General features: G+C 43.9%; 1 protein-coding gene and 1 long non-coding RNA gene across 3 annotated transcripts in view; one reads left to right on the top strand and one right to left on the bottom strand.

Annotated features, from left to right (window-relative positions):
• The first annotated feature begins 1,188 nt into the window (after positions 1-1,188).
• PPP2R2B (protein phosphatase 2 regulatory subunit Bbeta) overlaps positions 1,189-21,659 on the top strand; it is a 295,991-nt gene continuing 275,520 nt past the window's right edge. Inside the window, exons 1-2 of one of the 2 annotated variants that reach the window (XM_047778974.1) lie at positions 1,189-1,482; positions 1,989-2,182. In XM_047778974.1, the coding sequence (XP_047634930.1) occupies positions 2,113-2,182 (70 nt within the window). In that variant the 5' untranslated portion in view covers positions 1,189-1,482; positions 1,989-2,112. The other variant, XM_047778973.1, reaches the window with a different exon arrangement.
• On the bottom strand, positions 2,451-21,587 carry LOC125126493 (uncharacterized). Its single transcript, XR_007134649.1, has 3 exons — positions 21,347-21,587; positions 13,845-13,944; positions 2,451-3,306 (listed from the first exon to the last, which is right to left on the bottom strand). It is a non-coding gene; the product is annotated as an uncharacterized LOC125126493 (long non-coding RNA).

Genomic DNA, 21,659 nt, shown 5'->3' with positions numbered 1-21,659 from the left:
AGCTGAACTCCCCCTTTCAAATATCAAAGGATATTCCTCCTCTCTTCTTCCAGAGATACGCAGTTGCTTTCTGGAGATGGGGACAATGCCATTTTCCACCTGTCATAAGCATGTATTCTTCAAGGAAGTCTAACGGCAATTCCCAACCTCAGTTAAGGACTTGTTTTCCCATTTTTTTAAACTTCAAATACATTCTAAATTGTGTTAGCCCAAGCATTCTATGTATATAATTAACTCACAGGTCCCTCTGGGCTCATCCAACTGAACTTGTGGAGCTTAACTGAGCAAAACACTCACTGATGTCTCTCCCTGCAGTGACACCCAGTGAAATGAATACCTTCTACACAAGGAAACCTGGGAGATCTCTTGTCCACTGGCTTTCTAGTGATTGAGTTGCTTCATAAATGATTGTAGTTGTTTCATAAGAATGATCTCATTCTCTTTCAAATATGGAATTCGCGATTTGCAGTTTGGGGAAACGTAGGGGAGGGGTAGTGTTCTGCCCTATGCTCTTAGCTAAAGTTGAAAGACAGGCCTCTTTTTTTTGTATTCATTGGATCTTTGAAATTCCCTCGGGGAAGCAGTGGCTCTTGGCGGGCACCGTGCCCCAGCGCGCAGGGCTCCCATATACCTTTCATGTGGAAAGCAAATGCCAACCCTTCCTGCAAGGCTGTGTCTTCACGAGGAAAACCCACAGGAGGGCCTGGAGCAATGTGTCCAAAACCAAGTGCGAAGGGCTAAGGCACGTGGACTTTTTCAGACGACTCTGTTGACAAGATTCATAACCCTGCCCTCTTCCTCCTTCCGTCAGTGTAGACGTCAGTGTAGCCTACAAGTTAGATGGTTTTGACTCTATTGGGAAGGGAGACGTCAGATGTGATTCCTGAAAAGTTCTGGACCCCAGCTCTCCCTCCTATTCCCAGCACAGGAAGGGCTTAAACCGGTAGGCTATGAGCATTCCCTCCTCTTTCTTTATGAGGCTTCGAACCCCAGGCCTCGCCCTTTATCTTCATCAAGGGATCGCGTGCATCATAGAAGGGTTAGCAAACGAGACAGGGATGTAGACTTCCTGCCTACCCAGGGGAACCTACTTGTCTTTGCTGACCTAAAGCGCAGGTGTCCGGAGAAAGGCAGTGAGCTGGGGACTCTGGGTGCTGGAGTCGATGCCGCCCGGAGCTGAGCTAAGCGGGAAGGAGGGAGGTTGGAAGAGCGCGTCTATGCTTTTCACGTGAACCTGCAAGCCGGCTGCTGGCTGCCCAGGTGCCGAATCGCGGCTGCGTGCGCCCCACTGCAGCAGAGAGCAGCCGCAGCCTCTGCCTCGGCCACCACCGCTGCTGGGGAAGAGTCCTGAGGCTGCTGACGCGGTTGGGAGGAGCCTCGCCTTGAATGCACCAGCCGCCTTCAGCCTCCTCCTGCAGCAGCAGCAGCAGCAGCAGCAGCAGCAGCAGCAGCAGCTGCGAGTGCGCGCGAGTGGGTGTGAGGGTGAGTGCGCTGGCGCCGGCCGCAGCGCCCTGCCCAGCTCCCCGCCGGCTGCTGAGCCCCCGCCAGCAGGAGCCGCCCTCCCGTGGGACCAGCACCCTCATCTGGGCCAGGCCAGCCTGAATCCTGCCCCTGCCATCTCGTCACTGCAGCTCGGTCCAGAAAGGCACCATTTTGTCGCGGCTGCCCGCTCTCCCAGGGGGAGGAGGGATCTTTTTTGCATTTTGGAGCGGCTGCCAACGAGGGGAACCTGTTGGGCATCTCCCTAGCCCCGCTTGTGAGCGCCTCCGGGACGGCGGGTGGGACCAGACCCCTCGGGGCACGGCGCATCTTGGCACCCGGAGGGAGCGGAGGCAGGCACAGCATCCTCGCTGGGAATTGGAGCTGGAGTGAGCGCACCGCGGGAGGAGCCGCCGCCGCAGCCTCGGAGATCCCGAGTGGAGGAGGTGACAGCTCCATTGCCGGGTTTTTATTTTTTTTCTCTCTCCGCCTCCCCGTCTCCTCCTCAGGCTCGGACCATGGTGCAGTCCCACTGGCTCCCCTGCCCCCCTCTCCTGTGACACTGGCTGCGGGGAGGGATCATGGATACTTGTCTGCCGGCTTCTGGTTCCCACGCAAGTAAGCCTGCTGTCAATGGAGGAGGACATTGATACCCGCAAAATCAACAACAGTTTCCTGCGCGACCACAGCTATGCGACCGAAGGTAACGCCAGCCCCCGCTGCATTCCGCCGCTGGGGCCGGGCGCAAGTTGCGGATCGCTGAGCTCCGCTGGCAGCCTGGCGCGTAGCGGCCGAGACTCCTCCGGGCCCCGGGGCTGGGGCGGGGGCTCGGCCCGCAGGGGCAGCCGCCGACGGAGCGCCGCACATCCATCCGGGCTCCGCGAGGTGGGCCGGGCGTTCAGCAGCAGGTGGACCCGGCGCCCAAGGGAGTTAAAATGGCCCTCGGGGATTAGGTTTTTCAGGGTGGGGCTCCCGGCTGGAAAAATGACCCCCCCCCCAAAGGCGGTTGACCCCTCCCCCTAGATGTATGCAGAGGTCTTGTGGGGAGGTAAGAAGGAAAGGGGCCCAAGAAAACCTCGAGTCCTCCCTCCCGGAGTGGAATGATGCGTCTCTCAGTGGCTGCAGGGCGGGCACGGTTTCATTTCCTGCCGGTTCATCTCTCCGGCCGGGTTACCTGCTCAGACAATCAAAAGCCCAAAAGGCCTGAAAAAGGGCGAACCCCTCTCCTCTTGGAAGTGCATTAGTAAGGTATCGAAAGGTGGCTGGGGAACCAGGGTTGGGGCTGCAAGCGAATGAGTCTGACACGTGGGAGAGCGATGCGATCCGTGGAGCCTTTAAAAATCACCATTATGAATTCTGCAGCGGTAGTTTCTGCTGAATCAACAGCCAGCAGAAAGCAAGAGGGCTCAGTAAGCTGAGCTTTGCCAAGAGGTGAAATTGTCGTCTCTCTCCCTCTCCCCCAGCTTGTTCTGACATTAGCCTGGGTGAGGTGTAGGCAGGAAAGGAAAGTCAGCAGGTGGAATCTCATTTGCCTTTTGTGTGGGAATAGAAAATGGAGACATTTAAAAAAAAATACCCCAACTTTTGCCTTTTTGCTTTCATTTTCCACCTGTAGGCCTTTATCCTTAACCACTCCTCCAAGGCATTGCGTTGTCACATTGCAGTATCCATTTGAGAAAATGTGTGTGAAAGTCCTTTAGGAAAATGTAGCATGGCGTGCTAATTTAAGATTATTCTTGTTATTCTTAGGTGCTCAAATTTCTACAGGATTTAATCACATCAAGTCTACTAGGCAAATCGAATGGGGGTGGTAAAAGAGTTCAAGTTCTGAAAGAAATAAAAAAGACACATAATTTGAGGGTAGAGGTGGCATCTGCTGTAGACCTCCCTGGAAGTTTTAGACAGAAAGCATGGCTAGCGCTATTGAAAATGAACGTGCTTCATTCATCGTTATGGGAGAGCATCACACGCAATACGTCCACGGTGCAGGGCAGACTGTATGAGCTCTGGCCTTCAGAAGCTGGGAGGTGGCTTTTAGGACGTTCCTACCCCATACCAAGCATCATACTTGCTGGTTTTTTTTACTTCCCTGGTGCCAGCATGGTTGTATATGTTCTTCCCCCGTCTCAGTGCTTTGTCACTGACTCACCAGTGAACATGGTTAGCTCTTTGCCTGAGCATGTCACCCAAAAGAGAAGTCGGCTTTGGGTCTATTGTCTTCTAAGGTACACTTTTTTTTTTTTTTTTTTTTGCCTATTCAAGACAACAAAGATAGGAGGCTGCCTTCATGTTTTCTTCTGTATTGCATTATGCCTCCAGGTACAGGCAAAGGAAACTTACTGAGCTGGGACGATGGGAAAATTGAGGCCATGTGTGTAAGAGTGTCATCTATAGAATGAAGAAATGAGTTACACATGGCTTTCCTTGTTGCTTTCAGGGCCCTAGGTACTTCCTAATCTTCCTTCCTATCTTATCACATTTTTATAAGCCCTGGTAGAACCAGATACAATATCACATACAGTATCTGGGTTCATATTGTCCAAAAGGAGGCATGAGTTTATAGCAAAGAACTTTCTAAAATCTTTCCAAATCAGCCTCTCAGATCACTCCCCTCCCACTGTCTCTCCCTCTTCCCCCACCCCCCGCCCCCACACCACATTTAAAACTCATAAACCTTTATTTCACCATATCCTTCCGGGTGGCTTTACCTGATCTTAGTGAAGGTCTGGGAAGAAAAGAAAATGGAATGTGGACAATGTAAATTGCCTTTCTACTTGCAACCCCTAATTGCATTTTAGGGACCATTCATGCAGTTCTGGTGCCCAGAGTGGGGAGAGTCTCCTCTATGGATGAGTATCTTCAAAGTGCTTGTACACCTTGAAAGAGCTCCAGGTCACAGTACTCTTTGTTAAAATCCTCTTCATTGGGGGCTTGCCCCCAAGTTCTCTTCCTCTTTATTAACTTCAACACACCTTCTGGGGAATTAGTTTCTGGGTCCTTCTATAGACTTGGCTTCTCTTTTTGTCTCCTGTAATATTTCTGCCTTTTCCTGCCTTGCCCAGATATGTCAGATTTTTTTCTGTCTCTCAAATCTCCTTCACAGTTATCTCTGAATTTTTCTTCCGTTAACTCAGATCATTCGACACTGCAGTATTCTATTTAAAGCTGAAAGATTTTTGCTGTGTAGTTAGTGCGAAGGACTCTAAGCTCAATTTGCATTGTAAGTGGTAGCTGCAGGCAAGTTCATCCAGCTAAGAGCAATGCAAATGCTAAAGGACACTTTTACCCGGCTCTCTCTCCCTCTCTCTCCCTCCCTCTCTCTCTCTCTTACCCTCTCCCTTCCTCTCTCTCTTCCCCTTCCCCCCTCCATCTCTCTCTCTCCCTCTCTCTCTCCCTTTCTCCCTCTCTCTCCACCTCTCCCCCCCATGTGAAAGAATGCCTTATGTGAATTTATTAAAAACATTTCCAATGACTTTTCTTCTATTCTCAGTATTAATTACCACTCTTCTTTACCTTTTCCTATTTTTTTCCTCCCTTTTTTAAAGTTACAGATCTCTGAACATCTTCTCTTTTCCAAACACTGTACTGAGCTTTCTTGTAAGTAAAATTTCAATACATCCATGCCCTGCTAAGTGGATCTTGTCATTTCTATTTTCAAGTAAGGAAACTGAGCCACTGAAGTCCAGAAAAGATGCTTATTTGTCAGAGTCACGCAGTCAGGGGAAAAGCTTGTCTTCAAATGTACAATTTCTGAAACCCATGTTCTTCTCCTAAGAAATTCTACTCTGCCTCCTTCTGTAATCGCTTAACTTCTCTGTTAAGGGAAAGATCACTGGCAATGGTTTATCTTTGTGTGTAAGCAGGTTCTTATCTAAGGTAAAATTCTTTGCTGGGATAATTTGCAAATGTGTGTGGGGGGGGGTATACAAAAAGCATCCGTGGGGTTGGCGTTCTGTATTTTTAGATTTGCTAGAACCAGCTCTCCTTTAGAGCAGTCTGAGAGTTTTCTAGATTAATCTCTCCATTTTCACAGAGGGCCACAGACAGAATAAATATTCTATGTAGGTGAATTTTACAGGAATGACAATCTGGTTAGAAGGGGGAGTCAGAGAACATGTTTAAAAATAACTATTCCGTTCTCAATTTCCTTAGCTGCAAAATGGGACTAACAGTACAACCCGCCTCTCAGGGGAAAAACAAAATCTAATTCAGGTAATGTACTCAAGACAGCACCTAATACAAAACCAGACCTTGATAAATGCCTCCAGTACAATGGCTGTTGTTATCACTACTATAGCTGCATTTGCATTGCAAGCACCCTGTTTTTCTTTGGAGTATGTTTTTTGAAAAAAATGTATTGCAGTGTAGTTGATTTACAGTGTTGTGTTAGGTGTATAGCACAGTGATTCAGTTATGCATATACACATTTCCATTCTTTTTCAGATTCTTTTCCCGTATAGGCTCTTACACAATATCGAGTGAAGTTTCCCTGTGCTGTACAGCAGGTCCTTGTCGACTATTTTATACATAGTAGTGTGTATATGTTCACCTTAAACTCCTAATTTATTCCTTGACCCACCTTTCCCCCTTGGTGACCATGAGTTTGTTTTTGAAGTCTGTGAGTCTATTTCTGTTTTGTATGTAGGTTCATTTGTATCACTTTTTATAGATGATGTGTTGATTTGGGATAATGTTGAGATGAAGAGCTAGTGCAAGTGGAAGAGAAGTGCCTAAAACCCACCACCACCTCTTCTTGGCTCAGCCACTAGCTGTGGATCTTGCCACTGAGCAATTTGCCTTAATGTACTTGGTAATATTCTGGCAGCGAGTGAGTTCCACATTCTCTTAGAAGCCTTAAAAAGACCCATACTGCTCTTACATATTAAAGGAAGAACAAACTCACTTGTATTGTTATTATATTAATATGATGTCATTATTATATAACTATTGATTCCTTCAATAAATATTAATTGACTTTCTGCAAAGGCAATCCTGCATGCTCAAGAACAGACATGGTGTCTCTTCTCATGGAGCTTTTAGTCTGGTGGAGGCAGTAGATATTAACCAAATAATTTTATGAAAAAAATATACATATCAATTGATTCCAAGAATGAAAAGTTGTCTGGGGCTGAGTGTAGAGAACAAGAGAAAGAGTGATGAAAATGAGACTAGAACCTGCAGTTGACTTTGGAAGGAGCCAAACCTAAGAAAGATTAATACTAGGGTAGCAGGATGGATAAATGAATAGATAGATGATAAACCATGTTAATAGCAGAATCCAGGTGGCCAGTCAATGGACAGTCACTGTCATTTTTTTTTCACTTTTGCTATTTGTTTGAAAATGTTCATAATAAAATATTACAAAAAAGAAATGAGAGAGTTATTTAGGGACCAGATCATGTTGAGCCTTGTTGACCATGAGGAGTTTGGACCTTATCCAAAAATGGATCGAAAGCCATCAAAGGATTTTGATCAGGGTTGGTGGGGGGGATATGATCAGGTTTGTTTTTTCAAAACTCAGGCTGGCTGCTATACAGAGTGAGGTCAGAGGGCTGGGTAGGAAGTGAGTAGGAGTGAAAGTGGGGAGATAATTGGGGAGATAACATGACTGTTCTCTCTAGGATGGTGGCAGCAATAGAGATGGAGAGAATTCGACGGGTTTGAGGTACATGGTAGGACAAGGATGGATAGGGCTTCCTCAGGGTGATAGACTGGGTGGGGGTGGAGAAGCAGATGCAGACAGTGTCAAGGATGCCCCCCAGGGTGAGGATGGGTGCCTAATGGGCCTTTCCACTGAAGCCATACAAAGACTTTGGGAATTGATTAGGCCTGCGAGTCATCTCGTCTCACCGTGAGACTCTCAACAAAGCAGTTAGACATTTGGGTCTGAAGCTCAGAAGAAAGGTTTGGACTATACATACATTTTAGGGTGTCACAGGTGTGTTAAAGGTACTTAAAAGCATAGGAATATGCCAAGGAGAGGAGTGCTCCAGGGCAGAATTTGAACCAACGAGTGAAAAATTACAGGGAAACTGGTCGTGGCTCTGTGTAACAAAATTGCATTAAAAAGTACTTCACTGTGGAGTACCTTGGTTTAAGCAGAATTAACCACACACTTAGAGTATTCAAATAACCCTATATGGCCATTTTCTAGCAAACTTGTGATCTGTGAAAGGTCACAGCTTCTTAGGGACATGAGAATAAAGCTGAGAAAGTCAAAGTCCCGCCTCCTCCCCTCCCTCCATCCATCCCACATAAGCTCAAGAAAGAAGGAAGCCATGGCGGATAAAACTAGGAAGGTACACGAAAAGGGCTTTTAATATGAAGATGTTGAGAAGGCATGGAAGAAGGAAAGGAGGTGGTATCCTGATGGAGAGCTGCCTTGTAGCTCCTTAAGTTGCTTTGGTATTTTTATGCAAATGCAAGATCAGAATAGTATTTCCAATGCATATGGATGAATGTTTGGGTTCTCTGCTCTTCTCAGAGAAAATCAGAAATGGAAGGTGGGAAGAAGCTGCCTTCCACTATTATAAATGACCTTTCCGGGGATAGGAAATGTGCCACTACTAAACATAATCACCAGAGTGCATTGAAAATCACTAGCAAGGATTCGTTATTAGCATCCAGGTCCCCAGGGGCAATCCCAAGCCCTTTATGAGGGCTGGTCAGAAATGTACTGATGAACCTGGGTTGAATAATATTAGGCCAGTCCTGTCAAAATATTGGTAATGCTCAGTGAAAAGAGCACAGCTGTAGACTGACATTCCTAGACTCTGGCATTTGCATTTGTGAAGAAAACTAAGGGTCCAATTTAGACAATTAGAGGAAGGAAGAGAAGGAAGGCTTCCTGAACACTGTCTGTATTCCAGGCATTTCCCTAGGTGTTTCTCATGCATTTACTCATTTAATCTCCTTCAGCAACTCTGAGAGGATGGTTGTATTAGATGCGTTTTTCAGAATAAGAAACTGCAATGTATGGAGAAGCAAAGAAACTCGTGTAAGGCACATACTTATCAGTGGCAGAACCAGATTGGAACCGATGGCTGTCTGGATTCTAGGCAAGTGCTCATTGCCCAACCCTGCTTCCTCTTGTTTGGACCTGCGGGGGGGCGGGGGGGACATGCAGGTTGTGTGCTATGCTCTGCGCACATCCTCACAGTGCCCATTCAATGCCAATCAGTTCACTGGTTCCATCTCTTCCCAGGAAGGCAGGTGCATGTGTCTTTCTCTTTGTGCTATGGGGAGGGAGCTGAATTCTCCTACCTAATGCGAGAATCCTTCGCTGACTTGTTCCTGTAGATGGAATCTACTCTATAATAAAAAAGAAGGAAAATATTGATGGAATCGAGCCATCAAAATATGAAAAATAACTGGGTTTTTATAGCTTTCTCCAGGCCCCTCATCTCCAGCCTGAGACACTCACAGTATAGTGCCCAGGATGAGTTGAGACGGTCCCGCTGGTACACCCAGGCCCCCATTCTCCAGAACTGATAGCAGCTCATACAGTTGCCTGGAACAGAATGAAAGGAGTGGGCTAGAGGCAGCTGACGGATGGCTGATGTCCTTTTGCACATAAGTGTGGGTGTGTCTGGCCTCATTTTAGCCAGAGCAGTTCTCCAGTGGTGCTCCAGCCATTTCCCATTAAAAACATGTGTTTGCTTTCACCAAACTTGTCTCTTCTACCACTAAATTTCCTTCTGTTCCCTTTCCAATAGAGCTCTAGAATGAGGCTGAAAATCAGCTCTGACCTAACAAACCTGTTCTGACATATCTCTCCCATGGGAAGCAGGTTATTTTTTTTACAAAACCCCTAGAAGTTTTGTCTTAAATTGAATTCTTATGCTTCAAGTTCACAATGGAAAACGTGGGGAGTGATGATCATGGGCCCTGTGTGTGTGAAACCCATGGACAACTAACTAGTGTGAATGGTTTCTTTGGAGAAAGGGTCATCGTGGGTGATGGAAAAGGATGGGTGATGGAGTGGAAGTCAGATTTGGTTCTATGCTTTGGATGAAAGAGAAATTCATTCCAGGAAATAGAGTGAAATGAAGGGGACTTTGCAGGTAAAAGGAAAAAGATGCATGGAGTGTAAGGGTCTCAGGGAGGGGGGGTTCTATGGGCAGAATTTTTGACAGGAGAAAGATGAGAGGTCTGCCAGAAGGAGTGTGCCAAAGAGTACCTTGTCTGCAAGAGGGTTACTCTGGGTGCACTTGGTTTGGCGCTGGGGGCTAACCCATCTCCTCCATCGTGCATTGCTGATTTCACGGCTGGGAATGCATCAAGTAATGAAACTGAAGTGGTCACAATAGGGCAGGCCACCTTCTCCACTTAATCTCGGGGCTCTGCTACTCTGTGAACCCCCACAGATGCACAAGGGTACTGAGTGTGGAAAAGCTGTAAACGGCTCTATCAGGGATGTATTGCAACAAGACTCTGAGCCCTCCCAGGTGGTCTGAGTGCCTGAACTCAGATCCCTAAGGACAGAATATCCCCAGAAAGTATTTTACCAAAGAGGAGGGCTGATGAGAAATGAGGAGCATAGCGTTGCTCGTAAAACTTTGCAGAAGTCCAGCTGGGGCCAGGGAAACCCAGGTTAGGAAGTCTTTTGGTTCACAGCAGCTGTATTGTTCTCATTCACGTTCCTCTCCTCCTTTATGTCTTGATTTATAAGGTACATAATGCATAAATGCGTACTTGAAAGGATTCAAGCATTACAGAAGTAGAGCAAAGCATGAATCACTCTCCCTCCGCATACCCACCCCAGAGTTACCATTGTCAGTTGTGGGTGTGCTTTCTCACAGCACCTTTATATGCATTTTCATATGTTTAAATACACACGTACAGATATCCACCAGGGGAGGGGCTGTCTGCATCACCAAATGTATACTCTAGTTTTATTTGTATTTTGCCTTTTCTCCCACTCAGTGGTATATCTGAAAGACCATTCCATGTCAGGACACCTATGTCTGTCTTGGGCTTTTCAATGGCTGCATAGTGCCCCACTGCAAGACTACCACCATTGATTTAATTGTTCCCTTGAGGAGGGAAATTATTTCCAGCTTTTTAGATTACATAAAATGCTGCAGTGATTATTCATGGATAAGTCACTTAATCTCATGGACTTGAACTTCCTGATATAAGAAAAACTTGACACAGCTGTGTACATGTGCATAGGACTGTGTATTAAACCACGGTGGGTTGAAGTGCTGCTACTGAATAAGGTTGATTACTGGCAGTTGTGGAGGGCTTGCTATATGCTACAAACAAACTTTGGTCTTCAAAGTATTTTTCTCATTGAAACTGTCCTCATACCCCTTTAAATGAAAAGTTGAAGCAGAATGAGATTTTTTTGTCCAAGGTCACCCAACAGTGGGTGAAAAAACAGAAATCACTTCCAAGTCTGTCTGTGTACATGGCATGATGTTGATGCAAAGAAAAAATTACTCACTTTTCTAAAGAAATTCTGCTTTGAATCATTACCAATACAGAGGGTCTAATTTTATCAAGAACTTGAAAATGAACAGAGAGAAGATTGGAAAGCAACACCGTCTCTACTGTAGGCAGTGGTTTGGAACATGCAGAAGACCTGTGTGTTCTTTCCAGTCCTGCCGCCATAATTGGTCGCTTTTACTCTCTGGGCTTCAGTTTCCTAATCTGCTAAAATGAGGTTGATGATGGGGGAGGGGAAGGATGCCCTCTGTGCCTCGTCCTGGCTCTCAGTTTCCATGATGCACCATGTCTGTTACTGTGATGGTCTGGGTCTGTTTTGTGTGTTCTGACTCTGTGCTCAGGGGTGAGCCTGGGCAACACAGATGTAGGCTTTAAATGGCCCCAGAACTCCAGGTCTGGCTGTGGGTACTGATAGGTCCGATCATCCTTCTGGCAAGAAGGCTCTGGTGCAGCCAAGAGGTGGAGCCAGAAAAGGAAAGCACCTCTTTGCCAAAAGCTGCTGCAGATGGAGGAGCCAGTCTGTCTGGGCAGCCCTGACTTTGAGAGGAGCCATTTGGCAAAGTTGTTGGCAGGAGCTGCCTTGCAGCATGAGTGCTGGAGACCATCCTGGGCTGAAGTGAATCAGGGATGCAGCAAAGGTGGCTGGTGGAACAAATAACCATCTGGTGAGCCGGGCGCTGCTCATCTTGCCGCACCGACAGGGATGAGCAAGTGCCAGTCAGTGAGGCTGAGCTGTCAGTGACACCATCTGACAGGCGCAGTCTCCCCTGCTATTGTGTGCTCCATGGAGGGGGTGGTAAACCCTCTACGAATCCGATTCTTCCAGAAATCACAAAGTCCCAATTTCTTCCACTATGAGGAAAGAAAACTAATCAAATCCAACAAAAGCAAACGATTGTATGTCTTGTCAGCCGCTGTGGCCGTGTTGCTGGGGAGTGTGTTGGAGGGTAAGTTCTTGCTCTCAAGCATCTCTCTACCCACTTGGGCAGGTGTCGCTCTGTCCTCGTCACAGTGATCATCATCTCAGCCAGGCTGGGTGAGTCTGTGTTGGGGTTGCCTCTCTGTCTCTGGCTGACCTTGATGGAGGAATCAACCAGGCTGGCTCCAGACCCTCTCTCTAGCACTACCACTTCCGAGGCCTTGGACAAGTCACTCCAGCTTTCTGGTTATTTTTTTTTTTTTACCTATAAAACATGGCAGGGGCTGAGGCAACACGCCTCCTGCTAACATGCTGTTGTTTATACGTGACGATTAAACACATACAAAAGAACCTCTCTCGTGCCATGCATTTGGGACCAATGGTTGATGATACATTGGAAGAATTAAGGCAGAGAGTCATAAAAATGATACACCTATCTTCAACAGCATTGCCTAGTTTTGATGAGGAGCCCATTAAAGAATCAAAGCTCAGTCTTATGAGTACTGACTGGGGGTTCCATTTTTCTTGCACAAACCACACCCAAAGTCACAAAGACATGTCTGAGCTTGATTTCTTTGAGGTTGAGATTATAGATACTGAGAAGCAATCATAAGTACAGATCCTTCGGGATTTTTATGATTGTCCCTGATCTTCTCTCTCTCCCTCATTTAATTGACAAGTCTTTGTCATCTATTGAAAGCATTCAACTTAGTTTTCATGTGGCACAATCATTCTCTTCCTTTCCCACCATTCTTTTCATCACCTTCCATGATATTTAGTTGAGTGACAAGTATAACTGTATCAGGAGATTTGCAAGCCAACCCAGCTGACTCTCACTAGACATGCAGCTCAACCAGAAGCTGATGTGAGCCAGTAGACCAGAGATGTGTCCAACAAATTAGCTGTTGAGTAGAGAGCAGGCTCGAGACCCATTTTTCAAAGAGGGTTGAAGGCATTTTTTAATCACTTAAGTCAGCTTCTGAGAGGTCTGTTAAAGGGCTTCTGTTGTAATTGTGTTGATGAGGAAGAGCCATTATACACTGAGTGTGTGCTGTGTACCAGGAACCAAGAGCTCTCTCTGTATACTACATGTGATATACTATATATATATTGTGTGTATATATATGGTGTACTACACTGGTGTGTGTACATATAATAGATGCATGAGTGTGTGTGTTTGTGTGTGTGTGTGTGATTTAACCCTGACAACCCCCAGCTGTATGTACAATTAAGGCTGAATTACGTGAGGCTTGGAGGTCTTATTCACTGCAGTCTGTTATCCATTATTACCCATTGTCCACCATTGCCTGTATCTGTTGGGGTGCTTTCTCACTTTTCTTTGGCCCAGTACCTGGCAGATAGCACTCGTTACATGTTTATTAAGGAAATGAGGGACCATGCGATGAAACCGAGGCTCAGAGAAGTTGTATCATCTGCCCAGCGTCAATCAGCAGACTTGGGCCTGGAATGCATGTATGTCTGACACAAACATGTATGTTCTTAAGGACAAATTTAGGCATATTGTAATAATTTCTTTTTTCTACAAAGCTTTTGTTCATGTACTTTGGATCCCATGCTGCCCTAAGAATAACCTGATGGAATAAAACTTTGGAATTATCTCTTCTTTGCACAACAGGATCAGTAAATAGTCCTATAAAGGGCCAGATTGTAAATGTTTTCATCTTTTCTGAACATACAGTCTATGTCCCACCTACTCAACTCTGCCACCATAGCATGAGGGCTTCAACTCAACTCAACTCTGCCACCGTAGCATGAGGGCTTCAACTCAACTCAACTCTGCCACCGTAGCATGAGGGCTTCAACTCAACTCAACTCTGTCACCGTAGCATGAGGGCTTCCAGCAAAACTCTATTTACAAATCAGGTGGTAGCCCATGGACCATAGTTTGCTGACCTCTAACCAAAAAATATATATTTGGGACCCAATAAAGTTTAAAAATGTTAATCTTCCAAGTGAGTGAGAGTGTGACGCTTACCTGAACAGGAATAGCTTGTCAGGGAGGTGGCGTTGGTGGGATTCTGATGTGGAGAGGAGTGGCCAAGGCATTCCTAATGGAGAACAGAGTCTTGTGCGACCTCAGGAGGCAAAAGTAAACAAGGAAAATGGTATATTGTCTGAGCAAATGAGCTGGAGACTAGAGATGTAACAGACTGTTTGATCGCCCATCAGAATCCCCACATATCACCATGGCCTGCTAGGATTGTCCCCACAACTGCTCACTCTTTAGTCATTTTTAACATATTTATTGTACACTAGGCACCATGCTTTTTAAAAAAAATCCAACTATGCAATTTTTTAAAAAACAGCAGATCTGTATCTTGCTTTCATAGAGCTTATATTCTGTTGGGAAGATACACATTAAATAAACACAAACATGAGAACATGAATATAAGCCTTGTTAAAAGCTATGTAGGAAAAGAAGAAGGCTATGACACAACAAAATATATGCTCTCTGATGAAAACTTGGGCTTTATCTTTTTTTTTGTTTGGGGGGGTTGTCCTTTTTTTAGGGGTGTACCCGTGGCATATGGGGGTTTCTAGGCTAGGGGTTGAATTGGAGCTAGAGCTGCCAGCCTATTCCACAGTTATAGCAATGCCAGATCCAAGCTGTGTCTGCAACCTACACCACAGCTCATGGCAACGTCAGATTCTTAACCCACTAAGCAAGCCCAGGGATGGAACATGCGTCCTTATGGATACTAGTCAGATTAGTTTCCAAGACCAGACCAGAACTCCAAAACTTGGGCTTTAAAGAAAAGTTTAAAAAAGTTTAAAAAGTTTAAAAAAGTTAAAAAAGAAAATTGAATTTACGTTTAGCCTTGAGCATAATCATTATAAACACTTTTTGATGTATTTTCTTTCAGTCTCTGTGTGTGTGTCTGTGTGTCTCTGCGTGTGTGCATGTGAAACAGGGAAGAGAGAGAAAGGGATGGATCAATATAGTAATTAAATGTAAGATAGTATCATATCTATTTTTTAAATTTTTTACTATAGTTTCTTTACAATGTTCTATCAATTTCTTCTGTCCAGCAAAGTGACACAGTTATACACATATATACATTCTTCTCATATTATCCTCCATCATGTTCCATCACAAGTGATTAGACATAGTCCCCTGTGCTACACAGCAGGACCTCATTGCTTATTCACTCCAAACGCAATAGTTTTCATCTACTAACCCCAAACTCCCAGTCCATTCCACTCCCTCCCCCTCCCCCTTGGCAACCACAACTCTCTTCTCCATGTCCATGAGTTTGTTTCTTTTCTGTACATAGGTTCATTTGCGCCATAGATTAGATCAGTGGGAATGTAAATTGGTATAACCACTATGGAAAACAGTATGGAGGCACCTCAGAAAACTAAATATAGAACTAGCATATGATCTAGCAGTCCCACTCCTGGGCATATATCCAGACAAAACGTTCACTGAAAAAGACACATGCACCCCTGTGTTCATTGCAGCAGTATTTACAATAGCCAAGACATGGAAACAACCTAAATGTGCATCGTCAGATGAATGGGTTAAGAAGATGTGGTAATACACCTGACCGAGGAGGTAAAGGATTTATATGCCGAGAACTATAAAACATTAATCAAGGAAATTAAAGAAGATATAAAGAAATGGAAAGATATTCCATGCTCTTGGGTTGGAAAAATTAATATTGTAAAAATGACTATACTACCCAAAGCAATCTACAGATGCAATTCAATCCCTATCAAATTACCCATGACTTTTTTCACAGAACTAGAACAAACAATCCAAAAATTTATATGGAACCACAAAAGACCCAGAATTGCCAAAGCAAGTCTGAGGAACAAAAACCAAGCAGGAGGCAATATTACAAAGCCACAGTCATCAAAACAGTGTGGTACTGGTACCAAAACAGACGTACAGACCAATGAAACAGAATAGAGAATGCCAAAATAAACCCAGACACCTATGGTCAATTAATCTTTGACAAAGGAGGCAAGAACATAAAGTGGGGAAAAGACAGTCTTTTTAGCAAGCATTTCTGGGAAACCTGGACAGCTGCATGCAAATCAGTGAAACTAGAACACACCCTCACACCATGCACAAAAACAAACTCAAAATGGCTGAAAGACTTAAATATAAGACAAGACACCATCAAACTCCTGGAAGGGAACATCGGCAACACATTCTCAGACATCAACCTTATGAATATTTTCTCAGGTCAGTCTCCCAAAGCAACAGAAATAAGAGCAAAAATAAATCATTGGGACCTAATCAAACTGACAAGCTTTTTGCACAGCAAAGGAAACAAACAAACAAAAAAGACAACTTACAGAATGGGAGAAAATAGTTTCAAATGATGCAACGGACAAGAGCTTAATCTCTAGAATGTACAAGCAATTTATACAACCCAACAGCAAAAAAGCCAAAAACCCAATGGAAAAATGGGTAAAAGACCTCAGTAGACTTTTTTCCAAGGAAGATGTACAGATGGCCAACAAACACATGAAAAAATGCTCAACATCCATGATTATTAGAGAAATGCAAATCAAAACTACCATGAGAAATCACCTCACACCAGTCAGAATGGTCATCATTAATAAGTCCACAAATAACAAGTGCTGGAGGGGGTGTGGAGAAAAGGGAACCCTCCTGCACTGTTGGTGGGAATGTAAGCTGGTACAGCTGCCATGGAGAACAGTACGTGGGTACCTTAGAAATCTATACATAGAACTACCATATGACCCAGAAATCCCAGTCTTGGGCATATATCAGGACAAAACTTTCCTTAAAAAAGACATATACACCCGCATGTTCATTGCAGCTCTCTTCACAATAGCCAAGACAGGAAACAACCCAAATGTCCATTGATATACTATTGAATTAGGTATGTCCATTGACATACCACATATATAAGATGTATACACAATGGAATACTACTTAGCCATTAAAAAGAATGAAATAATGCCATTTGCAGCAACATGGATGGAACTAGAGACTCTCATCCTGAGTGAAGTCAGTCAGAAAGAGAAAGACAAATACCATATGATATCACTTATATCTGGAATCTAGTATAAGGCACAAATGAACCTTTCCACAGAAAAGAAAATCATGGACTTGGAAAATAGACTTGTGGTTGCCAAGGGGGAGGGAGTGAGGTAGTTGGGGAGCTTGGGGTTAATGGATGCAAACTATTGCCTTTGGAATGGATTAGCAATGAGATCCTGCTGTGTAGCACTGGGAACTATGTCTTGTCACTTATGATGGAACATGATAATGCGAGAAAATAGAATGTGTATATGTATGTGTAACTTGGTCACCATGCTGTACAGTAGAAAAAAAATTGTATTGGGGAAATAACTATTAAAAATTTTTAAAAGATTAAAAAAATTTAAAAATAAGACATGGTAATATAGACAATGGGATACTACTCAGCATAAAAAAAAAAACCAAAATAAGGCCATTTGCAGCAACATGGATGGAACTAGAGACTCTCATACTAAGTGAAGTAAGTCAAAGAGAAAGACAAATACCATATGATATCATACCTATTTTTGTTTTGTTTTGGTACCAAGCCCAATACCATCAGCCATCATTTGTAATATCCTATTGTTAAACCATAGTTTTACCAATCACTAAATGCTGGAAGTTTATGTATTTCTGGTATTTTGCTATAGTATTTGTGTGATAGATGACTGCAAGATCCAAATCATCTCTCTGGTTATCTTCTCAGAACAAGTTTCTAAAGTCTAGGTTGCTGGGTCAAATGACATGAACAATTAAGCTTCTAGATAATATTAATAATATTAATAAAGTGTCTTTTTTTTTTTTTTAGAGCCGCACTTGTGGCACATGGAGGTTCCCAAGCTAGGGGTCAAACTCCAGCTGTAGTCCCCGGCCTACACCACAGCCACAGCAATGCTGGATCCGAGCCATGTCTGCAACCTATACCACAACTCACGGCAACACCAGATCCATAACCTACTGAGAGAGGCCAGGGATCCAACCTGCGGCCTCATGGATGCTAGTCAGATTCGCTTCCACTGAGCCATGACTGGGAACTCCCTAAAGTGCCTTCTTAAAAAGTTGTACCATGGAATGCTTTGTAATTGCTAGTGTGCTTTCTCACTTTTATTTTGTTTGTGTTTTGCCTCTATTTATTATTATCACACATTTTCAGGGTAAATTCATCTCAGGGAGACTATATGAAGTGAAAAGCAGAAAAAAATTCATAACGGCATAACCATTGAGCTTTAATTTGATCTGTCCTTCCTTAAAGCCCCAAGTTCTTTCACTCTTCCTAGAGGGGAGGCAAGCTCAGTGCTCAGCTGCTGCTATTAAAGACTTGACCAAGAAGCTTGTTCTCTGGGCTTTAGGCACCCACCTGTATTAAATAAAATGACTTTCCTGGTTCCAGGGCATCAGCAGTAGCTAAGTTCATGGAACCTGGTGACCCAGAAATGTTAATTTTCCTCAAACTGGTGAGTAGGTAATTTCAAAGAGTGATTGACCCAGTATGACAGCCAGTATGGTTGTTTAATGAGCTAGCTTCTTGCGGAGCTCAAATCTGACATTTCTGAAAGCTATGTTAACTTTTTCTTGTTAATAACATATGTGATCAAATGCAATCTGAACTCAGATAAATCTGAGAAAACCAGACTGCAACTATCATTAGCTCAAGATTTCCAAACTTCTCTAATTTTCCTCCAAAAATTGGGAGCATGATTCGATGGAAATGAAAGGTAGAAGGCTTAGAAACTACCACTGGGATTACATTTTTAGTGAGGGATTTTCAGTCCCTTGAAGAACTTGGAGCTTAATTAGGTGTAATTTATAGTTGGCCTGCCATACTCAGGGTTCCTCTTTATCCACGGATTCAGCTCCCCATGCATGGACTGTGTGGTGCAGTAGTGTTTGCTCTTAAAAAATATCCATGTGTAAGTGAACCGTGTAGTGCAAACCCATGTTGCTCAAGAGTCAGCTGTGTGTTGGCTGTCTGCATTTCAGCAGTCTTCAGGGATTATAGTTGGGAGTCATTCTGAAGTCTCAGTTTATTTGGCTTGAGTCTTTGGGCCATTTTTCTCCCTCTGAACTATCTTGAGATATTGCAGCGAGAATACTAAATTCTTTGAAAGTTTTATTTAAAATTTTATAAAGTATTAAAAGTGCTACACAGTTTGTGACCTAAGTGTTCAGTAGGTAAAAATAAAGGATACGTGCCTGGCTGGCTGGCTGGCTGGCTGGCTGGACAGACAGTTGAACGGATAAAGATTTATGGTGGTTAGTAGTAGATCCAGTTGCTTTCTCGGAGGACAAAAAGTATCAAAACAGCCTCAAGAAACCTCAAATTTCAATGCTGATTTGAGATTGCAATGTTAACCTCCAGTTCTCATCTCCTTTCTTTGCTGTCTGGGCACCCAGGGCAGGTGGGATGGAGTGAGAGTGTATTGATTAGGGCAGCACAGATAACTGGAGACATGCTTCCAGGAACTCAGCAATGGTGCTAGTTTAAAAAGAGGAGATAAGACAGAGGGGAGAGGAGCTGCTCTGGAACCCTGAGCTTGACACAAGAGACTGGGACGGTTCAGTGCTTCCAACCCGCGTTTCTTGCAGTGGTTAGTACCGAATCCCATCCTGGAATCTGTAGGATTAGCCTGGGTGACAGTATCATACGATGCTTTATGATTTGGAAGTCAGACCCCTCTGGTTTCCTGGTAGGACGTAGGGGGAAAGGTTTTGGTACAATTCCATTTGTGAACAAGGTATATTTCCTTATGTGTTCTCTGACCCCTTGCAGGGTCAGAGATCAAAAACGTTCTAAGGTCTCTGCAGGACCTGAAGAACTCTGTGCACTATGGTGAAAAATTCAGAAGGAGTCTGATTATCATACTGTGCTGCTGCCAACATGCTTACTCAGTCTCTAAGCTTCCTCAGCACAATTTGAGATGGAAATTTTCCGATCAGAATTTTTCCTATAAGTCAAAGAAACTTGGATTGAAGCCCGTCGCGCAGGCCAGGTTTTTCCTTTTTCCAGTTACTGGCCTTTGAGTCACTCACACGGATGGACTTGATCTAGACGTTGGCACACACTGGAAAGGCAAGACACATTTTCCTCCTTTTGTTTGACCCTTTAAAGAGATTAGTCTGTTCTCAAATTTCTTCTGTGCTTGTAAACCTTACTGTTCCCTGGCTGTTCCCTCATCGCCTTGAGCCTCCTTTAACTGATCTTCAGACCAGGCAGGTTGGCTTGTGCTGGGTCCTCACTACCCCAGGCCACCCCTGCTTCCCCGCTCCTCTAAGTACACCTACCTTGGTACCTGCATGGCCAGACTCCAGTCCATGTTTTCCCAGGACCTTTCTCCTGAATTCCTTGAATTCTTTCAGTCCTGGGATGGATAGATACTATCCCCCTTTCATGGATGTGAAAACTGAGGTCCAAGTTTAGACAGCCTGCTAGAAAGAGGTGACCCTGAATCGGACCCCTCACCTCAACTGAAAAGAAAGAGGGAAAGCAACCATCACACACATTCAATCCTTTATCCTACAGAGGACAGTGCAGTGCTTGGCCTACAGGCACTTAGTAAATGGTTTTTGAGCTGGATTTGAGCTTGAGAATGAATTGATTCTGTCTCTGGAGTTAGGGCAGCAGCCAGTTACGTATTCTTTACGTGGGAGGTTACACTTGGAGCTCCCTCTAAACATGTTCAAGCCAGGTTCTCGTACTTAAAGATACAGGGGAGATGTCAAAAGATGTGTTACATGATTTTTGCAATCTCTTGGCAAATGTACCAGCTAATTAAGAGCACAGCCCACTATCTATTTACTCCTTCATTCATTTTGTTGTTTGTTCTTTCATTTTACTCCTTAATCATTCAGCAATTACTGATTGAGGAACTAAAACCTTATTCATGCCATAAGCTGTATATGAGGATATATGATGATATCAGTATGAAAAAAGTACATAAAAGGTCATTAACATTGGTTATGGAAGAGAGAAGTAAGCAACAGAATACTATTAAAAAAGTAAAGGTCACCACATCCATGACAAACAGAGTGTGTACAGTATGACTACTCTTTTATAAGTTTCTATGTGTGTAGGTAAAAAATTCAATGAGCAGAAATGGCCTCCGAACCATGAATGATGGTTATCTCAGGTTGATGAAATTTTTAGTAATTTTTCTGTTTATCTGTATATTTTCTAATGTATGACAGTTCTTAATAAGTCTATGCATTGTTTACATATTAAAAACTATAAAGCTGTCATTGTGGTGAAAAATAATTTATGGGTTTTCCCCTATATGCAAAGAACAAGTTTCTAGCTATCAATGTACACAGATATTTACTCAGGTAAATATTCACCTGAGTTGGTTGTTCTTTTTACGTTGAAGTCACATGAATAATTCTTCGAATGAAAGTCAGTTTGAACCCTGGAAGAGTAGTAATAAGTGGATACTAGTCAGTACCTGTCAAATTCTGTAACAAGAATCCCACTCAAGCACTCTTACCTGTAGGTCTTCATGAAAGGGCTTTGGCGGTGAGCTTGGCCCTTAGGTTCAGGGCCCCTTTGGTCCTGTGTCTTGGCTTAAACAATAAAGGTAACATGAACTCGCTGAGCTCAGCCAGTCATGTCGCAAGGGGGCTGGATAAAGGTCTGAATGCGTCAGTGAAAATCAGTTGCAATGCTGGAAAAGCCATCCAAGAAAATATGTCCTAGAGCCCATGGGTCAGAGCCAGTCCCTCTGCACACGAAGGATCTCACAGTCTGTGTTTATTGACACAGAATGTGGTTTTAATTACCCTGAAGGAATTTCTGGCATG

Source organism: Phacochoerus africanus, chromosome 4, assembly GCF_016906955.1.
Source record: "Phacochoerus africanus isolate WHEZ1 chromosome 4, ROS_Pafr_v1, whole genome shotgun sequence".
Classification (NCBI taxonomy): domain Eukaryota; kingdom Metazoa; phylum Chordata; class Mammalia; order Artiodactyla; family Suidae; genus Phacochoerus; species Phacochoerus africanus.
Note: the sequence above shows the minus strand (reverse complement) of the source record. Positions and strands in the feature narration are given on the sequence as shown.